At 33.5% G+C, this 23,396-nt stretch overlaps 1 protein-coding gene across 1 annotated transcript; it reads right to left on the bottom strand.

Annotated features, from left to right (window-relative positions):
• Positions 1–606: 606 nt before the first annotated feature.
• On the bottom strand, positions 607–23,173 carry LOC144369549 (tyrosine-protein kinase Yes-like). The gene is given in 12 exon segments (XM_078029795.1): positions 607–830; positions 5,533–5,664; positions 7,150–7,303; positions 9,250–9,322; positions 11,976–12,052; positions 12,055–12,164; positions 12,342–12,494; positions 14,249–14,404; positions 14,491–14,594; positions 15,864–15,962; positions 19,008–19,107; positions 22,903–23,173. Coding segments are annotated over 12 exon segments (1,632 nt in total). The 5' UTR covers positions 23,168–23,173; the 3' UTR covers positions 607–621.
• Positions 23,174–23,396: the final 223 nt, after the last annotated feature.

The raw sequence follows: 23,396 nt of genomic DNA on the forward strand, positions 1-23,396 counted from the left end.
ACTGCTGAGGTCTAACATTTAATTAAGTTTTAGGTGTTAACCTTTTTGCTTTTGAAAATTATGGTCTATTTCCAAGCAAAAGGAGGCATATGTTAAGACTTATATCGACTGTTTCACATAGGAAAAAATAAAAACCTCTGAGAATAATAAACACAAGAAAGTCTTCAAAACTGGAATGGAATCATTTGGTCCCACGACATTCCTTAATTTTAGATTTTAGTATGGTATAAGATTTTACCTCTCAATTTTTGTCTATAACAATAAATAATTTTCTCTTTTAACAATCTGAGTTTGGCGAAGAAAAGAGTAGCCTTGTTGTGCTTCCTTACCATGCTATTACCCATACTGTTCAGTATATTATCCCTAGATTTTCTTTGGACCCTGAAATAAGTTGGAAAATTTATCATTGGTACTTTAGAGTTTAACACTCAGGGGAAAAAAAGTGGTTTTGTGCAACCATATCTGGAATTCCAGCTTACCATTAAAACATGCAGAGTGAAGATTTTCTTCTTTTGATTCCTGTACATAAAGTGAGGAATTCTACACAAGTCTTTACATTTTGGCAGACTTATGCATATAAAATAGGGTACTGGGATTATAATCCCCAGATTACAATCCAGATTACAAATTTTCTCCTGGCTGGTACTGTGGCTCTGCAGCAGTGAAGTAGTCTTCCAGGAAGGACTGGATATATTCAAATGTTGGTCTTTCATCAGGGTCCTTCTTCCAGCAAAGATTCATCAATTCATGCAGAGATTCTGGACAGCCTTGAGGGCAGGGCATTCTATATCCTTGTTCCACCTGTTCCAGCACTTCACGGTTTACCATACCTAACACACAACATTCAAATGTTAAAGAAAAAAAATCCTAAAAAAATGATCCTAACCATCACTAGTAAAACAGAATAAATCCCCTAACCACTAGCTGTATATCAAGGTATGTTAAGTTTATTTAGTAAAAGATTCTTTTAATAAAAAATACAATTTAGACATCAGAGTATATCCAGAGAAACTTAGAAAATGCTAATCTATATTTAAACATGTTCAATTTTTAATTCTGCCTAAAATTTTATTTTCAACACTAATTTCTTCAAAAGCCAATCCCATGTGGTTAATGAGAATTCAGGGTACCATTTTGAAGTAAGATAATTTCTGATATTAATGTTTAACAATGCCTAACTTGGGCACACTTGAAGAATGGAGGCCAGATGGTGTCTGAAAGAACTTTCAAGTAGGAATTCCAAGAATTTCAGTCCTGGTTTTGCTAAATATACTAACTACATAATTATATTGAGTCACCTCCCTGAAACAGTTTCCCTTATCTCATATATCTGTTTGACTTTCTTCTTGTCATTACACACAGTTTCTTTCTTCTACTCCTTTGTAAACTTCCCTCTTCCACCACTGGCAACTCACCCCATATTGGCAGAGGCTTGGCTGTCTCACCATATCAGCAAACCCATCATTCCTCCTATCTCCCATATCACCCCCTCTTTCCTGCCTGTCCACAAGGCAAGCTATTCCTCATATCTTCTGCAATATTAAACTGACTGTTAGCAATGAGATTTTTCATAGACTATGATTCCCTTAAAACAATGTAATGAGATTAAATTATTATCTCTATTTCTATTTTTAGTTGTAATATGAGGAACAAGTGATTCTTTAAAAAACTTTAAAAAATATTAAAAGAAACTGCATAACTATTACTTTGGGGTCCAACACTTGAAAAAGAAGTTTTCTGTGATTTTCATCTAGGTAAGCAGATTTTAATAACTGAAATCCACTATATTTTACCCAACACAGAAATATAAGCAGAAGTTCTTTGGGAGGAGGAGAAAAGGAGCAGGTACTTAACATTCAATGAGGGCTTACTTATAATTGGTGAACTTTTCCCCCACTTCTATGCCTTTTAAAAAATTTTATGCTTAACAGATTGTTAAGATTAATCAATCTAAATAAGCCTGAACCTATACAAAAGTAACCTTCCATTACCAATAATTCTTTTTTTGTCAGGTGCTAAAGAATAAACCCTGGACCCTGCTCCTGCTAAGCATGTACTCTTACCATTAAGTTATATCCCCAGCCCTAATTATCAATAAACTCTTTCATTCAAAACTTTACCCTTCAGAATTTTCTGACAATCACAACTAATGAATTATTTTATGACAACAGTTACATAAGTACAATATGGCAGAAATGGCCTCTGGTAGAAATACTATCATCTTCAGGGGCCTGGGATTGTGGCTCAGAGGTAGAGTGCTCACCTAGCATGAATGGGGGTTCCATCCTCAGCACAACATAAATATAAAATAAAGACATTGTGTCCACCTATAACTAAAAAATAAATATAAAAAAATACTATCTTCAGGAAGAGAATTATTTCCTGTAAAGGAATTTCTGAATTTCACAATGAAATACAACTCCCTGAACATAGCACAGAGTTCTTTCTCCCCAATATCTCAGTAAAAAAAGGAGATAGGAAGATTCTAAGATTGTTAATATTTAAAAGGAAATATTTAGCACTCTGTCAATAAATTTAAATATTTCATACTTGTTTGCCTTTGCCACAGTTTATTACAATCCTACAACAAGACTAGCAAACAAGCTGTCACTTTACAATGAACAGTCTGCTTTGAGAAGAGCCTGCAGTGGATCGGTCTGTGTTACACGTGAATCCTCTTCAAATCATCCAAGACAATGATGCTTATATAGTGTCTTTTGCTTCTTTTTAAAGGCTGGCAGGCTGAGAATTGGGGTGTAGCTCAGTGGTAGAGAAAGTCCTCAGCATGCACAAGACCCTACGCTGATCTGAAGCACCATCAAAAAAAAAAAAAAAAAAAACAATCTACAAATTGTATTTGGATTTTTGTCTGAACATTTAATTTAACCAGGATATCCCAACCATATTAATTTTTATTATGTATTTTGTAGCTATGTAGTCAGCTGCAAACTCATCTTGGATTTTTATTCTTCCCTGTTGACCCTTTTCTCATCATGAATGCCCCTTTCTATCTCTACTAATATTTCTTGCTTTAAAGTCTACTGCTACACAGGCTATCTTTTGCTTAGCATTTATTTGCACAGTATATTTTTTTTTCTGTCCTTTAAAATCCTGGCTTATCTGTCATTTAATTAAAATGTTTAGTGTACTTACACGTTATGTAATTATGGACATAGGTAGTTTTAATTTTACCATTCTGTTATTTATTTACTTTTTTCCCATCTATTTTTTCCTCTCTTGCTTTATGTTTTGAGCAAGCAAGCAGTTTTTATATTTCCTTTTTACCCTCTTCTTCTAGCTTTTGTTTGGAGCTAGGAATTGAACCCAAGGCCTGGTGCATGCTAAATAGTACTCCATTACACCCTAGTCCTTTTCCTAGCTTTTTCCTTTACCTTTTCTTATTATATTAGTGGTCACTGTCAAGATAACATTTCTTTGGTTTATTATTCTTCATTCTAAATAAATACTCTGATGCTTTCCAAACAATGAAAGAAATTAGAAGACTCACCTGTTATTCCTTTACCTCTGCCCTGCCCCCTGTCCTCTGTGTGGTCATAGAATGTATTTTTTCATGCATTATAAAATCAGAAAGATACTTTTATTGTTGGTGTTTTAGATCAGCAGTTTTCAAATATTTTGAAGCCATCATTTCATTCTTTCCTGGTTTCCATATCCTGACAGAGTTAGCTGCTGTGTAGATAATATACCACACATCTCTATGACTGTTTGGCTTTGATTTTAAAATTGGATCATGATATAATTATTTGAAGTTTACTGAGTTTATTTTAATTTATCCTGCTTAAGAATGACTAAGTTTATTAAATTTGTGGGTTGTGTCACCCACCTGCACTATCAGATTTATAAAGTTTTCGGCTATTATTTTTTCAAAAATTGTTCTTCCACTTTTTCTCTCATCTCCTTCTGGGACTCCAATTACATATAAATTAGACCTGAAATTTCACTATGCCCCACTTTATTTCATTCATTTGTTCTATTTTTTCCAAGCAGTTTATCTATGCATTACTTTGGATATTTTATATTAATGTACCTTCAAATCTACTAATCTTGTCTTCTATGTCCATCTAATGTGTTTTTAATTTCATAGATACAGTACTGAAATTTCCATTTGAATCTATAAGAATTCCAAATGAAACTACTTAACATGCTGTATTTTTTCCTCCAACCATATTGCATGTAGAGAAAGCAGAGCTAGATTTTATCTAGTGTTATGATTTTACCAACAATACTGAGAAAAGGCAAAGGAAAAAAATTGTAAATGTAAGGCAGAGATTATAATGCTTGACCATGAAATTTAAGGGGTATAAGGGATAGCTACTGGTGGTAGACTCAATGGATTGAATATCCTGGTACTATGAAGAAATTTCTATGGTTGAGGTAGAGACAGCTGGCAAGATGTAAGTTGACAGTAGACATATTAAACTTCAATTGAGAGGTGAGCAGTTACTGGTTATGTTAAACCTTTAAGGTATGAATAGTGAGAAGATTACAGAGGAGGAGGAGGAGGAGGAGGAGGAGGAGGAGGAGAGTTTAAGCTGCAAGAGACTAGGGCAACTGACATATGTATTAAGATGGCCATGAATTAAAGTATGAATGGAGTTTTAATAGAAAGAGTGATGGGGAGTCAGTATTAAGTGAGGAGAACTTGAATGGTATCAGCAAATAATAGCAAAAGGGGAAAAGTGGGAGATAAAATTTGATGGCATTAGCTCTAAAGTTGAAGATATTAGAAAGGAAGGATATATACGTAAAACCCATAGGAGTAGCATAGCTATTTTTCCTGAAGATTAGATTTTATATACTTTCACTCTCAACTATTAGAATATTTCAGTAGAAAAGTTTAAGAGGCAACAGAATAAACAAACATTCAATTGTCACTGAATTTCAAATAAGCTAAAATTTCCTCTTACCCCAAAAGCTTATTTTTAAGAGACAGCCATTTTAATTTTTTCTCCTTTAGTAATGACAGATACATTTATTGTCAAAAAAGTCTATTGAAGAAAATAGGGCAAATATATACAAAAATACATCAATCACACTAATAGAAAAGAACAATTACCTGGGGTACAGAAGGATATTTGTGATATGCTTCTGATCTGAGATAATGGTATGGATAAAAGGCACTTGTGGAAAACATTCTAAGGAGAAAGCTAAGATGGACCTCAGGCACACCTCCCCTGCCCTATCTCAGGATTGTGACTCTTATGGTTGCTCTCCATCCAATGCCAAAATAAACAGATGGGGACTTGGAAAATGAGAAATAAAGATCCTCCTATTATTTTTTAGCTCCTAACATACTCCTATTAAAGTCGTGATGGGCTGGGTGTTGTGGTGCATGCCTATAATCCAAGAGGCTTGGAGGCTGAGGCACTAAGCAACTTAGCAAGATCCTATCTCAAAAAATAAAAAGGGCTGTGGATGTGGTTCAGTGGTTAAGCACTTCCAGGTTCAATCTCTAGTTTAAAAAAGAAGTCACTGATGGGATAATGAAGAGCAAATGAGATGCAAACTTACCTGGATATCGCACTCTCCCCTTTGTTACCAATTCTGTCTGTAGAATTCCGAATGACCACTCGTCAGACTTTATTGTAAATCGACCATACAGTGCAGCTTCAGGAGCCGTCCATTTGATTGGAAATTTTGCACCTAAAAACATATTGGCAATCTTGTTTAACTGTTTATTAAAAGTCTATCTTTGTGGGCTGGGGATACAGCTAAGTTAGCAGAGTGCTTGCCTTGCATGCACAAAGCCATGAGTTCAATCCCTAGCACAAAAACAAAAAAAACAAACAAATAAATAATTTTTTAAAAATCTACTTTTATAACTATAGTAAAAGCAGTGCTAATCCTTTGTCAATATCCTTACTATATGCAGCATCAGTGTCAAATTCTAACAATAGAAGAGACATGAGGAAAACTCTTTAATTTTTGAAATTTATATTAAAATGAATCACATTTCTTCCTTATAGTACTGATTTAAAAAAGGAAGTTAGTGGAAGGAACAGAATATCATTCAAGAAAATTGAGGTAGAGGCTCTAGTAAGTAAAAAATATGGATCATAAAATCTGTAACTTTTAAGTTCAGTCTGGCACCCAGCAGTTCTTCTAATTATGTGCTGATAAAGGAATATTTTATTAGATTCTAATGGCTACTGATTTTCAACCATAGTTTCTTTTCAATTTTATAATATATTTCTGGAAAATTTTATTGTGCCATCACTTTTAAAAGCTCACATTAATTTACTCCAATATTTAGTGCATACTTTTATGCACAGGCATTATACTAATCATTATGGGTACATAAAAACATGAATTTATACACTTATAATGTTAATAAGTTTATAGGTATCTTGAAGTTACTTATACATGTATGCATAGCAGTATAAAATAAGTTCTTTAGATTGTTTGGCAAACAGAAGATCAATTTTCACTAGTACAATCACAAAGGTCTTATTAAAAGATGCTATTTGGGGTCCTGTACAGTACAAGATGTTTAGAGGCCTGGCCTCTACTCACTAGATGCCAATAGCAGCCTCCACATTGTAATAGCCAAAAATGTCTACAGACATTGTTGGATGTCTCTTGGGGCTGGAGAGTGACTGTCCCTTGATTGAGAACCATTAAGCTAAGGTAAGAGTTTCAAAATTCATGAAGTTTGTTAAAGAAAAGAAAGAAATTTTTAAAAAAATTTTATTTGTTGATATGCTAAAATAAATGTAAAGAAGCTATTATTAATTATATTTCAAATGCAAAGAACACCTAGCCAAATCCTTGCAGGAAATAACTATCAAAAAATCACAGCAGTAGGGCTGGGGATGTGGCTCAAGCGGTAGCATGCTCGCCTGGCCTGGCATGCTTGCGGCCTGGGTTCGATCCTCAGCACCACATACAAACAAAAATGTTGTGTCTGCTGAAAACTGAAAAATAAATATTGAAAAAATTATCTCTCTTAAAAAAATCACAGCAGTATTCATTATATATAATTTTATGAATAAAATCAATGTTTTTGTGACTCTTCTGAGAGGACCTGTAATTATTCTTACTCTATAAAACTGCATATTGAAAAGAGTTTTAAGTGAGAAAGAAACAAAGGACAATAGATTACAAGCATTTAAATAAAAGTACTCTTACCTTGTCTTGCCGTGTATTCATTGTCTTCAATTAATCTTGCTAAACCAAAATCTGCTATTTTACACAGAAGATTTTCTCCTACAAGAATATTAGCAGCTCGAAGATCTCAGTTAATATAGTTCATTCTTTCAATATATGCCATACCATAAGCAATCTTGGAAAGGAAAAAAAAGATACATACAAAACATGATGCAGAAGGAACCAGGGAGAAGATAATTTTGGTTAATGTTTAGTAGATCACTGGAGAATCATATATCTCAAAAGAAGATGATAGTAACAGGCATATTACTTAGGAGCTAGTAGGTAAAATAGAAAACACTATAATAAAAAAGCAGGCTAAATCCAGCTTTTAAAAATTGGACACATCCCCAGCACAACCACCAAAAAACCCACCAAAAATCTAACACCTTTTTTGAGGGTACCACTCAGCGTATCTAGTAATCATTAGCAGCTCAATGTCCTAATGTCTTCCTGTGTCAGTTGTTGGGAGAAAAGATAAGTCACAGGGTTATTTAGAACTTCTGGATAAAAGTCTATCAAAGTTCGCATCAGGCACAGCCTAAGATGTCCTGTAAGCACAGGTGGAAAACAGTAAATGAACTTGCAGCCTAACGTGGCCTGCAAACTGTTTTTATATTGCCCAAGAACTAAAAATGGCTTTTCTGTTTTTAAAGAGTTGTAAGGAGGAGGAGGATGGGGTCTGACAGAGATTGTATATGGCTCCTAAAACCTAAAACATGTACCTGACTTAAAAAAAAAAAAGGTTCAGATACCCTAACACAGAGTATCTAGAATTTTGACCTCAAGGCTTGGCATATGCCAGTGTTATATGTATAGTTCCTCTGTATAAAGTTCCTCTAAACTGCCAGATTCTGTGGCCATGTGGAAGCTCACTGAGAAGTAAAAGCTGCATTACCAGTTATGTCAACTGAGTTCAATAAAAGTCCCTTCGAACACCTAAAACATATCTGAATAGAAACATTACACTTTAATAAAACAAAAAATTCAGAAGAGTTAAAAAAGATTTTTTTTGGGGGGGGGGGGTTCCAGGGACTGAATCCAGAAGTGCATATTAACCATTGAGCTACAATCCCTAGACCCTTTTATTTTGAGATTGGGTCTCCCTAAGCTTTTGAGGTTGGCTTTAAACTTGTGATCTTCCTGCCTCGGCCTCCTGATTCAATGGGATTATGTGTGTACTACTCTGTCTAGCCTAAAGAGACTCATTCTTTTTTTTTTTTAATATATATTTTTTTGGTAAGGAGCATGATATTTAGATATTTTTTACTTTTTTTTTTTAAGTTGTAGATGGACACAGTACCTTTATTTATTTATTTTTATGTGGTGCTGAGGATTGAACCCAGGGCCTTGCACGTGCTAAGCGAGCACTCTAACGCTGAGCCATAACCCCAGCTCAAAAGACTCATTCTTAACAGCATATTGCCATTTTAATTCTTATTTAGGACCATAGTAAATAAAAAATTCAGCATACACTTTAGATTTCTAATATTTTCTTTGGAAGAGTAATCATCCATTTTAATTTTCTTGCTTTTTTTTTTGTACTGGAGATTTAACCCAGGGCAATTTACCACTGAGCTACATTCCCTGATTCCTTTTAATTTTTTCATTTTGAGACTGGGTCTCACTAAGTTGCTGAGAGGTTCACTTAATTGCTAAGGCTGGCCTGGATCTTGTAATCTTCCTGCCTCAGCCTTGGGAGTTACTGGGATTACAGACATGAGCTACCATGCCCAGCCATTTTAATTTTCTCAAATTTATCTGTTGAAATATAAATAGATTTTTGTATCTGTGAAAACACTTTCTAAAGGGTCATAATATATGGGATAGCACTGAACTGGGAGTTCCATAGCTAGTTTTAATATGTTCTGCTATGAAAAAGTTTTGTAAATTTTAAATCCCTCTGGTCTTTAGATACTATATTATTTGTAATACTAGGAGCTCACGCTGGATTATCTCCAACGTTCCTTTCTGTTCTAAAATTCATTTACTTTTCTACATAAACCATATTATTTAGGTAAGATTATTCTACATTTTAAATGTTAACTTTCAATTCAAGTTGATATATCTATATGCAAATACCTGAGCAGCCATATCGACCAGTTGTGGAAGCTTCAAATATTTTCCATCTTCTTCCTTAAGGAAATCTAATAAACTTTCTGTAAGAGACAGTGAAATATCCATGGAAAATCAGTAGATTTTACATTAAGATTGACATAAATATTCCTCTACCCCCAAATGACCAAACTCTAACAAAATTTCTCAACTTTTTATTTTAAAAAAAGTTTCTTTCGTAGTTTTGAAATTTCTGAATAATTACCTCAAAGATTCTAGAAAAGACCCCTAAACTGAAATTTATTCTCTTTATAACACATGAAAAAAAGGAAAAATGTACCATTTTCCCTTTCCCTACAGAAAATTTCATCAAATTGGTGTCATTCTTTCCTGCTTTGATCAAGATTTTAAGTTTTATATCCCAAAATATATTTTTTAAAAAATACTTTTTCAGTTGTTGATGGACTTTATTTTATTTATTTTTATGTGGTTCTGAGGATCGAACCCAAAGCCTCACATGTACCAGGCAAACACTCTATCACTGAGCCACAGCCACAGCCCTCAAAAAATATAACATTTTAAATCAATATGATTCAAGAATTCAGATATGGTTATAACTAAATGAGCTGCTGTGGAAGTGCTGGCTTGACCAATGTCTCTTAATTTTAGCAGAAATTATAATGGAAAAGCAAAATACTATGAATACAGCAAAGTGAAAAGCCAGGAAGAAATGTCTATTTGTTGCCTCTCTCTATCACTAGTTAAAAACATACACATGCTTCAATTTAATAAAGAGAAACCATCAGACAAATCCAAACTAAGATTTATTTTATAAAACATAAAATTGGATTGTTTTCTTAAACAACAATGCTGTGAAACAGAAAGTCAGAGGAATGGCTCCAAGCTCAAGGAGACAAAGAGAAATTACAACTGAATGTAACAAATGGCCAGGAGATAGGAAAAAGAAATTCCAAGTAATGGAAGCAAGGAATGAAAACAATCTATCTGTCCAAAACAGTGGGTTTACACTGGAGCACATAAGGCAATGAGTCTGGATGTATTATAGGGGCCAACTGCTAAGCTAAAAACCAAAATGGGGAATTTCTGAGTTTCAAAACTAGAAAGGACTTTTGTTATCTTGTATTCTTAACCTCTTACCTAGAAATAATCCTAAACTAGTGATCTGACAACACAAATTCTAACATGTTCTCAAAATTAAATAATTTGTAAAGTAATACAGAGATAAATGAACCATTAGCTTTACTTCCATTATATTTCTTTTGTTAGCAATGTCTTGATTTAAATTTCTTCCTTATCCCTTTCTCCTTTGTCTTCTAGTTCAACCAGAGTACTCTTTGAAAAGGTATACTTGGAAACTGTTTACAGTAGAAACTCTTCCCAAAGAGAGCCATGAATTATTGGGTTTAGGTATGTTCTGACTATCAATTAACAGGCTATGTCAGTTTGTTTCAGTCCCATTTGAGAAAAAAAAAATTCCTATAGTAAATATGTATCTTGTTGTTGCCCTTGTTACCACTAGAGGGAACTATATCATTGGTCAAGGTAGACTATGGAGAGGGTAACATAACCTGTGCAGTAATTTAGTTTGATTCAAGAGAGTAAAAAAATAAAATAACTTAAAAAATAGATCAAGGGCTGGGGTTATGGCTTAGTGGTAAAGTGCTTGCTAGCACATGTGAGGCACTTTGTTCGATCCTCAGCACCACACGAAAATACATAAATAAAATAAAAATATTGTGTCCATCTACAACTTAAAAGAAAAAAAAAAAGATCAAATTCAAATGGGTAAAAATTGAGCCAGTAAGCATACTTGCAGATTTGCTCGTCCTTCTTCTAAAGCATCAGTAGCCTAGGGATGAAGAGGAAAGAACATCAACTTTCTTTTCTCTTTTTCTTGGCCATAACTAGCTCTGTTACAGAAGATCTCACCTTGTGGTCTGTGTTTGAAAGATGGAGAAACTGCAGTTGACAGTAGTGGAGAAAAGAAGTTTCTAGGAGTCCTGAGTATACAGACTGTGTTTACATTAAAACAAATTTCCTTTAATTTTACCTTTTTTCTTTGCTTCAGTACTACCTGAATATCATTCTGATTTTATCATTTTAACTCAGTTTGTATATTTTGTTGTATATTTTGTTTTTTTCTTCAGTCAAATCTACTTTCATTTATTTTTATGTGGTGCTGAGTGTCCATCTACAACTAAAAAACATATTTAAAAATAAAACACCTACTTTCAAAATAAATTCAAACTGCCTAGGCATCCTTTAAAACTTTGTAAATCCTCCGGAATAACTGGAACTAACCACTATTTCATTAACAAAGTGTCACATTTTTGGGGGCATGGTGGCACATGCCTGTAATCCCAGCAATTTGGGAGGCTCATACAGGAGGATGGCAAGTTCAAGGCCAGCCTGGACAACCTAGTGAAACCCTGTCTCAATTAAAAAAAAAAAGAGAGACAGACAGAGAAAGAAAGAAAATTTTAAAAAAAGGGTGTGTGGGGGGGTGCTGGTAATATAACTCTAGTGGTAGAGCATACCCGAGTTCAATCCCCAGACTAGCAAACAACAAAAACAAAACCAAAATGTCCCATTTCTATTTTCAAATGCTTCCAAAATAATCATAAATTAGAAAGTACTATGCAATAAGACTCCATTTTTATAAAAACTGAAATGAATGATTCTTTTGTAAAGAAGTTACCAACATGAATATTCCAAAAGATACTAATATACACTTACCTTTTGACATAAATTCAGTGATAATGTAAATTGGTTCTTCAGAAACAACAGCATAAAGTGGAACAAGTTTATCTATCGTGTCTTAATTTTTTTCATTATCTGAGCTTCTTGAAGAAAAGCTTCTGGCATCATTGTACCTGGTTTTAGTGTTTTGATATCTACTTTTGTGGTTCCATTCCATGTTCCTAGAGAAACAATACCTCTTACTATTTTAATCAATATTTTAAGGGATTTTAGAACAAATTTCAATGAATAGCAATTATATTACATATTTAATATTATATATATATTTTTGTAATAAAATTGCGGCACTTTAATCTGTGGCTAAAAATTGACAAAAACCAAAAATTCAGGCTTCTTACCCATCCACACTTCACCAAAACATCCTTGTCCTAGTTTAACCTCTAGTCGCAAAGATTCTCGAGGGATTTCCCAAGCATCTTTTGCTAGACCTTGAGTCTGGGGTTTCACAGTTGGACACACGGTTGTTAACTTGTGGCGTAAACCATCAGCATGTTCTAGATAAATGAATAAAACTACAATGTAAAATGAATTATGTATAAAAATTAAGCTACAGAGTATATAAATGCTTAAAAAGGGCTCATAAATTATAGAAAAACTGTCATAAGTTTTTCTCTAAAAACAAAAAGGAAGTTGTTTACAAGAACTAAAAAAAAAACCCCACATATAAGAAGTGAAACATTTTGTTAAATATATTTTTATGTTATTGTTTACTGAATACTTATGCTCTAGCTATTATGTTAATTTGGCTCTTTATAAATTGCTCATAAAAATGAGGCTTGGAAAATTTAGGAAACTTTCTCAAGGTCCCACAGTTAATAAGTGATGGGATTCAAAGCCAGGTCTGTCTACCTCCAAATTTCTGATTTAATAAATGGGATTTATTTGATCCCTAAGAGAATGCTTTTATTAATTGTTATTTCTTTTTTTGTTGTTGTTTTTTTCCTGGAGATTGAACCCAGCACTTTACCACTGAGTCACATCCCTAGCCCTTTTATATTCTGAAACAAGATCTTGCTAAATTGCTTAAGGCCGTAATAAATTGCTGAGGGTGGCTTTAAACCAGCAATCCTCCTGCCTCAGCCTCCCAAGCCATGGGGATTACAGCTATGCACACCACTGTTCCCAGCAGGAAAAATTCACTTAGTTAACTGAATTTTGAATAAGAGAGCCACAATGTAAGGAACTTTAGATTTATAATGGCTTGATCTGTGCATCTTTCTCATACAGTCTTTCTTATTGTAAATGAGACATGTTCCCTCCCATTCTCATCAAGAATGGTTACCAACCACACAAATTTTCTATTCTAGCAAGGGCAATTATGTGTTGGCACTGCTTGGTAACATATTTGATTGATGTCAAGACTGCTGATTGACTTGGTAGACTCAGTTTATAGTTACCTGTCATTGAAGAAGATATTACCATGGAAACTTTCCCTCATCCAGTACTAATAATTTAAAGACTTAGATGCATTTACATAATGAATTGATAATGAAAAATTCTGAGACATAAGACTCCACAGTTGAATATTTCCAAAATCTTTGAAAGACAAGAATATCTATAGTTGCCACAGGTTAATCTTCTAAGAAAAATATACCTTCAGACCATATTTTATTGGGTTTATATTCTAGGAAATCTTAGGAGATCAGCCACTGAAGGGGAAGGTAATCCAAGAGGATATGTGATACAGCTTTTTGTGTCAAAGTGTTTAGCTTTAGCTACTTACCTGTGTTTATAAATAAAATATTTGCTTTTATGTTTTTCATTTATTTTCTATAATATATTTTGGGGGAGGGGGTACTGGGCAATGAACTCAGGGACACTCAACCACTGAGACACATCATATTTTGTATTTTATTTAGAGACAGGGTCTCACTGAGTTGTTTAATGCCTTGCTTTTGGCTGAGGCTGGCTTTGGACCCACTATCCTCGTGGTCTCAGTCTCTGGAACTGCTGGGATTTAAGGCATGTGCCACTGCACCCAGCCTCAAAATGTATTTGTACATTATGAAATGGAACTCCACTATAAAAATTATGCTTGTAAGATATAAAAATTTCAACAACAGTCTAATTTTAGCACACTATCCAATAACCCAATTCAGATACTAAGAACTACCTGTTCTCATTTTAAAACTATAATACTAACATACACTGGGCACATACTGTGTATAAAGTAGTAGTATGCTAACCCTTAAGAGAGATGAGGACATGAATTTTGTTCTCATACAACAGAGCATGAGGAAATAATTTTTAGCTGTGTAGTGTTTCACCAATTTCTGAAGAGTGTCAAATTGTGCTCTGGTTGTTATATAGTAGCCATCATTGTTAAGTTTCCTAATTTTGTAGTGTTTAACATTGTCACCCCTTACTTCATCCCAATCACTAATAGAGAGGAAATAAGCACCTGGGAGGAAGAAAATAAATGCTTATTATCTCTTTCTTAAAATACTGGACAAACAAAATTTTATATTAATATAATAGTAATCATACCTTTAGTGGTTTCACTTTCTCTTACTAAGAATATACCTCGTTGATTGCCAGGATTCAAAAGTAATCTTTCAGCATCTTTTCTCCCCATTTTGCCAAAATACCATCTAGAAAAAAAAATTAATGATGTTTTGAGTTGGGAAGGTTTGAAGGTCAGAAAAATTATATTCACAAATAAATAAGAGTGAAATGGGATAGGGTAGCTGACAAAGAATAGCTACAGAACATGCTTAGGATATAGTAAAAAATAAATTTTTATTTATTAAAGAAGAATTTACAAATATCACTGTTAAAATATCTGATAGTATTTCCATGTACTGACTACTCAACATGACACTGGAACTCTACCTGGCAGTCATGGAAACAGCAAATGGAGAAAGACAGCAAATAACAGATCTTTTCTGTCAGTGACACATACAGGTAGGAAGAACAGAAGTTGTTCTCTGATAACATGTGATCACCTGTATTGATAAGATCTAAGTATATAATATTCAAATTATGAGGAACTCTAATTTCATATGAGTTTGATTTAATAAAGTTTAATGAATAAAAATGACAATCTTTGCTATGAAAAGACTCACAGAACAGTGAAGAAGGCAAAAGAACAAAAGTAACAAATGTTATAGTAAAAATAGTAATTGAAGCAAATGTTAATAAAACAAACAAGTATTGACAACCCCTAGCTATATGCAAGACGCTGTGTTAACTGTTGTAATATGAAAAAGAGGTTATTATTTATAGATTCCAGAACAACTAGTTGGACCAAAAAAGTAATATGTTATTGAAACTGACTTCTAACATTTTAGAAGTTGTAAGAATAGTACACAGAACTCCCAAGTTCCCCAGCTGTTAATATTTTACTTTGTTATATTCTTTATTTCCCACCTTCCTTTATATGTTGGGTGCATGTGTTTACATCTTTTTTCCCCTTTGAACTGACTGAATGTTGCCAAAATGCTGAATCATTACCCTAAATACTTCAGTGTATGCTTTGTAGAAGAAAAGGATACTGTCCTACATAACCACAATGCAAATACCTAAATCAAGTAGTTAAACACTGAAACAATCTCCTCTCTGAGGTAAATTTTGAAGAAAGTCTGCAGAATATGAAAAGGACTAGATAATTTTAAAAACTAAGTGGAAAACTAAAGGAAAAAGACAAGGCATAAAAATATGATTAAGATTTACTCAGGATACCAATCTAAGCAGATACTACAGCATTAATTATGAATTCTCAAGTAACATCTATTAATGATACATTAGCTGTATTAAGACTGGTATGTAATTGTGTGTGTGTAAAATTGTGGCTAAGTAGAATGTGCATTAAAACATTTTAAAAATCAAAATAATCAATAAAATATGAAGTACTGCCATACTCTTCTGCCTGAATGGAATCTGCAGGCGCTACATAATTGCTAGGGATGTAACCATTCTTTCCTGTAGCAATTGATCTTGCTTCCCACCAGTCTCCTTCCCTGAAACACATAAAACAACAATTACCACAACGTATAATATATTGCACTTTCTTATTTCAAGTAAATGAGAGATATAACTTCCATTTTTCTACTTATGCATTCACTTGATCAAGAATTAAACTCAACATTGTAAAAGAACAACATTTTAAAAATAAGTTAAATGAATTAAAGAAATTAAGACTAAGCAAAAGTATAATTACATACTACTACAATAAATCAACAATAAAAGCCCCAAACACCATACACTAAAAATTCAATTATAGTATCTTTTATTCCTCTTCATAATTTTTTCAACCTAAGACAATAAACTATACTGAACTAAGTAGTTTTGAATAAACTTTCAAATTATTCATCTTTGTCTGAATTTCTTAAGAGCTTGAGATAATTTGCTTACCATAATACTCCCCAATTTAAGGTACAAACTTAGTGGTTTTTAATATATTCATAGAGCTGTATAGCCATTTTATAATAAATTTTAGAATATTTTTTACCACCACAAAAAGAACCCCAATACTTATGAGTAATCACCTCCAACCCCTTCCACTATTGGCAACCACTTAACTGCTGTCCATCTCTATGGATATGAATATTGTGGGCATTTCATATAAATGGAATGATTTATGTGGTCTTTTGTGACTGGCTTTTCACTCAGCATATATTTTTTTCAAGGTTAATCTATGTTTTAGCACATATCAATAGTTCTTTGTTGTTGTTGAATGCTTTTCTTTTTAACAGTACACAAAATTATAATGTTCTTGTTTTAGTCATTTTAGAAAAAAAAAAATTATGAGGCCTGAGCACTCCTTATAGAAAAGCAATTAATAATAAACAATAATAAAAAGCTCAATTTCTAGAAAAATGTTATCTAAAAATAATTCAATATACTCAAATTAAGTCATAATTCAGAATATGAGAACTGTCGCGACCCCCCTTGCCCGCAAGGAAGACGCGACTCAGGAATCTTCTTTCAGCAGTTTATTCAGGCCCTTGATATTCTTTTAATAATTCTTCTACTCTACTTCTACTAAACTTCGGATGCCCCTCCCAGCCTTAATAAAGCACCGCGAACCCCAATGCAAAGCTGCCACGTGTACCCTTCTCACAGGGTGCTAGAAAATGACACGCCAACTTTCTCTGATAAGGAGCTGGGAACACGCCAACTCTCTTTGATATGGAGTTGTCCTTCACAGACCACAACGGAGCCAGCGCCATCATGTAATGGCGACCACAGTCCGCAGGAACGGCTCACCACAGAGAACTATATGGTTTGTGGTATAAAAACCTTGACTGTTACAAAAGTAATATGAAAAGAACAAATATTAGTCTCTAATAAGGATGATGTACATGACATTCACTACTTAAAATTAAGTGTAGGGATAGGGTTGTGGCTCAGTGGCAGAGCGCTTGCCTAGCATGTGTGAGGCACCATTGACCAAAAAAAAAATTTTTTTAAAAAAAGATTAAATGTATTTTTTAGACCAAAATTTTAAAAATATTCATTGATTTTGCTCTCAAAAACTGAAATGGAAAGCCCTTTGGTAATTCAAACATTTACAAACTCGTACATTTGGTTTTTGGTTTTCTAGTACGTTAATGATTTTGAAACATACAAATAGAATTGTATTTGATCCTGATAAGCAATCTGATTCATATGAACCGAATACCTACTGAGTGATAGATGCCACTCAGGATGTATGGAAAAAAGGTAAAAAGACAGTCCTTAAATTTAAATAACTCAGTCTAGAGTGGGGTTTTGCAGCCTCAATAATACTGACATTTTGGATTTGATAAATCTTTGCTGCATGCATAGTAGGATGTTTACCAATATCACTGGCCTCTACTTTGTAGATGACAGTAGCAACACCCTGATGACAACCAAAAATATTTCCAGCCATTGCCAAATATCTCCCAGGTAATTTTGCCCCAGGTTGAGAACTACTAACCTAAAAGAATGACAAGCTAAGTGACAAATTAAAAGTTCCCTGGAAGCTGGGACTGAAGTCTGCATAAGGTGCTATGTGAATACCTAATAGAAACAATATAGCAGGACATGGGTTGTAGAGCATAAATGTTAGAACACTTGTCTAATATACAGGAGGCCCTGGGTTCAATCCCCAGCACAAAGGAAGGGACAGAAAAAGGGAGAGAAGGAGGAGAATGGAGAAACAGTCACTCCAGAAAAAAGTAGTATGTGTGAAGGCATGGAAAGGGCAAGAAACTCTAGTGTACTTAGAAAATTCCACCTACTACAGTATGGCTGATTGGTAGAGTTAAAAAGGATTTGAAGAAACACATAATAAATCCTCAGGGAACGATGGCTACTCATGTTTTTTTGGTTTTTTTTTTTTTTGACTTGCTTTAAAGCAAGACAGTCATGATCGTATTTTACATTCTGGAACAATAACTGGTAACAGATGGAAACAAGGATAGAGGGAAACATGACTGGAATCAAAGGGACTATAAGTATATATTTCAAGAAGTTATAAGTGATTGTTATGCTTGCTAATGAAATTATGGGCTGGTTTTCCAAAACAAGGATCAAATGTTCTATGTGGATCACTAAATGACAGAAAGTCTTGAGAGTTACATAAGGAAAAAGCAACTTAATTTGGTCCATTTGGGAGTACAAAAGTTCCTTATTCAACTTTTTGGCTTTGTTTTTTAGAAAAAAGAAAAGATCTTTAAATCATCTGGATACTTAAATAGGAACAAAGAATTTTCTTTATAAAAGATTTTTAAAGTAATATATTTGCATATGCCCCCTCAGTAACTCTTCATTTAAAATTTTTTTTTGATTAGCTACAACTCTTCATTCTTAAATCTCTACTCTTTATGGCTGAACCACAGCAGCACAATTTGTAGAAGTAGTAACTTCTATAGGCAGTATTATGTCACGTGTCTCAAGGAACTAAATCTATCCAGCACAGAGGTCAGAGATTCATACCCTGTCATGCTTATCTCCGGATCATAAACTAGCTTATAAGTTTCAATGTAAAGAACAAGTGTCTGTCTGTATTTCTCCCTCTCAGAATACTCAACACTTACGTATTGTTAATTATTTGAAATCTTTCACCCTTCTTAAATGAAAGATCTTCTGTAGTTCTAGCTTCATAATCATATAAGGCCACAAATATAGTAACACCACCTAGCAAAGGAAAAAAAGACCAAGGTAAATTATATAGATAAAATGAAACAAAAGAGAAATAAAAAAATATTGCCAGCAAAAATCTTATTTTTTCTCTCCAGTTTTCAAAATCTATTTTTAGACAATTGGGGCTTCTAAAAGTTGGGGCTCTAAGCAGCTGGAGTTTAAATAATGAGATGTTCTCTTAAGACCTTCCACAAAATCACTGTAGTTTACATATTCTAAAACTCTATAGACTCGGAAACAAATTTAATTTGATTCTGAACCAATGCCTCTGGCTTGAAAAGACAGTCAAATTTCGAACCAATTCTTTGTAAGGAAGAACACTACTGGAGCACTATAGACTACTGACATTAATCTTCTCAACTTCTTATAAACAACAGGTGAACATTTACATCCATAATCATTAATACTAAACACTAGGGTTTTAGTAAGATTAACTTACTATATACTTACCTTAAAAATAAAACTGTTGGGTTTGTCGTGGAAGTTTAATGGCATGGCCGATATGAATTATAAAGTATAAATTCCAAAAATAACTCATATTTAGCAACATGTGCAGATGCTTAAGAGAAGAGCGCACTGAACAGCCAAACTATTATATGTAAGCAAAACAAATAACAATAGAACAAATGTATACAATATGCATGACTTGTCAGTGCTTAAAATTATTTCAGACAGGTATTCTGGCTAAACTTCCCATAATATATAATTCGTTTTTATTGTATATATTTATCACATATGACACAATGTTTTGAAACATGAATACACTGTGAAATGGTTAAATCAAGTTAATTCACATATGCATTGCTTCACATATTTCTTTTTTTTTTTGGTGAGAAAACTTAAAATTTCTCAGCAAATTTGAAGACTACAATACATTGTTATTAGCTATGGTCACTAGATTGTACTATAGATTTGAACTTATTCTTTTTTAATTTTTTTTTTCAGTGCTAGAGATCAATCAAGGCATCGCACAAGCAAGGGCATCGCACAAGCAAGGCAAATGCTCTATCACTGAGCTCTGTTCCAACATATTCTTAATTTCAATATGTATATATTTTACTCAATGTAATTCCGCTGACTTGGCAAATATCAATGGTTAGTTTACATCCATCCATCAATAGATTTTTTTTAATGGTAGGAAGAAAGGCAGTTAGTAAAATTACAGACTAAGCAAAAATATGAAATGTAGAAAGCAGTATAAAACGTACTGTCTCTAAATACAAAATGTAAAAAGCAGTATAAAATCTACCGTCTCTAAATATAAAATAATAGCAAACCAAAGTTCATTCATCTGGCTTCTATCCCAAGTTTTAGTCATGTACCAACTGCTTTTTGACATCACTACTGAATGTGTAATAACCATTTAAAACATGTACAAAATGAAGCTCTTGATTTTTCTTCTCTAACCTGTATTTACCCAAATCCTCTCTATTTAAGCAAATAGCACTAGAATCAAGTCAGGTAATAACTTGAGCCAATTCTATTACTAATACTACCAGTTCTACATCTATAATATTTCATTTATCTATTTTCCATTTCCACTGCTGCCCCCTAAATCCCAATCCATGTCATTTCTTACTGGGACTGCTGGGGCTATGAGTACTGGCTAATTAATCTACTTCTCCACAGAGCAGCAAGAATGAGTTTTTTTAAAAGGGAATTCCATTATGCAAAATCCTTTACATATAATCTTGATGAGCTTCTTCCCAGCTTCAGAAAAAATCCAAACTCCTTACTAGAGTCTATGTAGTACTAAGTAATAGTGGTATCCTAACATCAATATCACATCATACAACTCTCCTCTCTGCCTACATTGTTCTTCCCACCAGTTCTTAAAAACTTTCCAGTCCATTTGTTTCTCTTGAACTTTGTGTTTGTTATTCCCTCTTCCTAGAAATTCTGCTCTTTCCTGAGGTCTGCAGATAGTTCATTCTCATCAATCAAATATCAGTTAAAATGATTTCTTCTCAAGGAGGCTTTCCCTGATCAACTACAGGATCATTACCAATTATTCTTGCTAGTTCCTTCATAGAATTAAGAAATACTGATCTCAACTTATTTAGTTGTTTGTTCACTAATTATTGTTCAATCAACATTATTAGGTAAACTCTATCAGGAGAGAAGCCTTGTTTGTCTTGCCCATCTCTTATACCTATATGCAAAGACACTCTGTTTTTTACAAGAGTTAATAAGTGAACATCTTTGAATGGGGTATTTCATATGAATAAATACTTTTTCTTTTTCTTCAGTACTGGAGATTGCACCCAGATTGTAGTTCTACCACTAAGCTACATCCCCAGTCATAGCCCTTTTTATTTTGAAAAAAGGTCTCTGTAAATTGCCATAGTTGGCCTCAAACTTGTGATCTTCCTGCCGCAGCCTACACAGTTGTTTGGATTACAGGTGTGCACCACCATGTCCACTATGCACATCAATAAAAATTTAAAGTAACTAAAGTATGTCTTTTAAGTATTAAAATTTATTTTAATCATTTTGAATTAGTAACTTTCAAAAACATATAATCCAGAAAATAAGTTAAACTTTTTACTAATGACAGAAATATCATCATGGCCATAGATTATTGAAATATTTGCAGTCAGAACGCTGGAATTAGGACTGTGATTGTGGTGATGTCCAATATTCTCCAAATGTTGTCTAACAGAATCAGTGTATGGCAGTCCTCACTATTATTGGTTCAGAGGTGAACAAACTGAGGAGACAAATTTATAATCCATGCTTGTGACAGAGATTTCTCCTTTGCCCCCACAGGCTGTTAATAATGACATATGTTAGGGCTAGGGTTGTGGCTCAGTGGCAGAGTGCTCACCTAGCATGCATAAGGCACAGGTTTGATCCTCAGCACCACATAAAAACAAAATAATGTGTCCACCTAAAACTAAAAGATACATAAATAAATAAATAAATATTTTTTTAAAAAAATAAGGACATATGTTACTCCATTTGATGCTGGTAGCTGTTTATGCCTAAGGATAAACAGGAAACAGATGAAATAAACCCAAATCCTGTTGATATCATGGAACTGCCACACAAATGAATCTTGAAGTTCATCTTCTTTGCTTTAGCTACCTGTGCTTTGTTATTTCAAGGGAAAAGCATCCTGATGCGGGAGCCCTCATGTAATGTAAGAGCTCATTTTCTCTTTTTCAAGTTTTTAAAATCTACTTTTTTAGGGCATTCTGTATCCATGGAAGATTGTCAACTATCTCTTCTTGCTGTTCTCTGAAAAGATATGATAATGTAAAAATGGGAGTCCTGCAGTATGACACTGAATCCAAGCTCTTATGCTTATAATCTCTGGGGGAAAAATTTTTCTGAGCCTCAGGATTTTTCTTTTATAAATCATAATATCTGATAGAAATACTGCATTATCGTGACTGTAATGCCAAATAATTAACACTTATTAAGTAACTACTGGATTACTTTAATACTAGTTAGCACTTTCTAATCCTGAGAAGTTATAAGATTCTTGGAAGAGGAATGTATGTTTTTAATCTTCATTTTCCCAGTGCCTGCCACATATTAATTGCTTAATAATTACTGGTAAATTAATGAAATAATTAAAAGTATAACCCTATCAAACTGTCACCAAATTTCCCAGAACCATATATATATATTGACTTTAATTTTTATGTTAGATATTGAATTTTCACATATACAATTTTTAAAAGTCCTCCAGTAAGATATTTTTCTTAGCAAATAGACCATAAGTATGTACTGCCCAAGGTTATGTTCTCAAACAGGCAACATAATTATCCATTTAAATTTCACCTGTTAAACCAGTAGGATATGAACTTGGCACCACTGAGAATGAGGAAGATGCTCCTCCAAAAGGAGTCACCCCTGAGGATCCTCCAAATGGTGTTATGGAAAGATTGCTAAAATTAACCAAAGTTCCTTTTGCTGAAGATGATGGTGCCACTGCAGTGTGCTCTGCTCCATAATGGCTGACACTTGTACTGACAGGCTCTGGAGTGTTTTCAGTTCTATATTTAATAGCTGGACTTTTGTTTTCTTTACTTTTAATGCAGCCCATTATCAAATCTACAGAGGAAACAGGCAAGTATTTTGAGAAATAGCTAATATACATCATACTTTAAAAAAATACAATGGAAAATATGACTTTAAATAAAGCATCCTCCCAGCCTTGCTACCCAGAAAAAAAGCAGTATTAAATTATGTCCCATTATCCTATATATGACAACTATAAAAATTTAAATTGAGCAGCAAATAAACTACAAATAGTAACTTTAAAGGTAATTCTT

Source organism: Ictidomys tridecemlineatus, chromosome 12, assembly GCF_052094955.1.
Source record: "Ictidomys tridecemlineatus isolate mIctTri1 chromosome 12, mIctTri1.hap1, whole genome shotgun sequence".
NCBI classification, from domain to species: Eukaryota; Metazoa; Chordata; class Mammalia; order Rodentia; family Sciuridae; genus Ictidomys; species Ictidomys tridecemlineatus.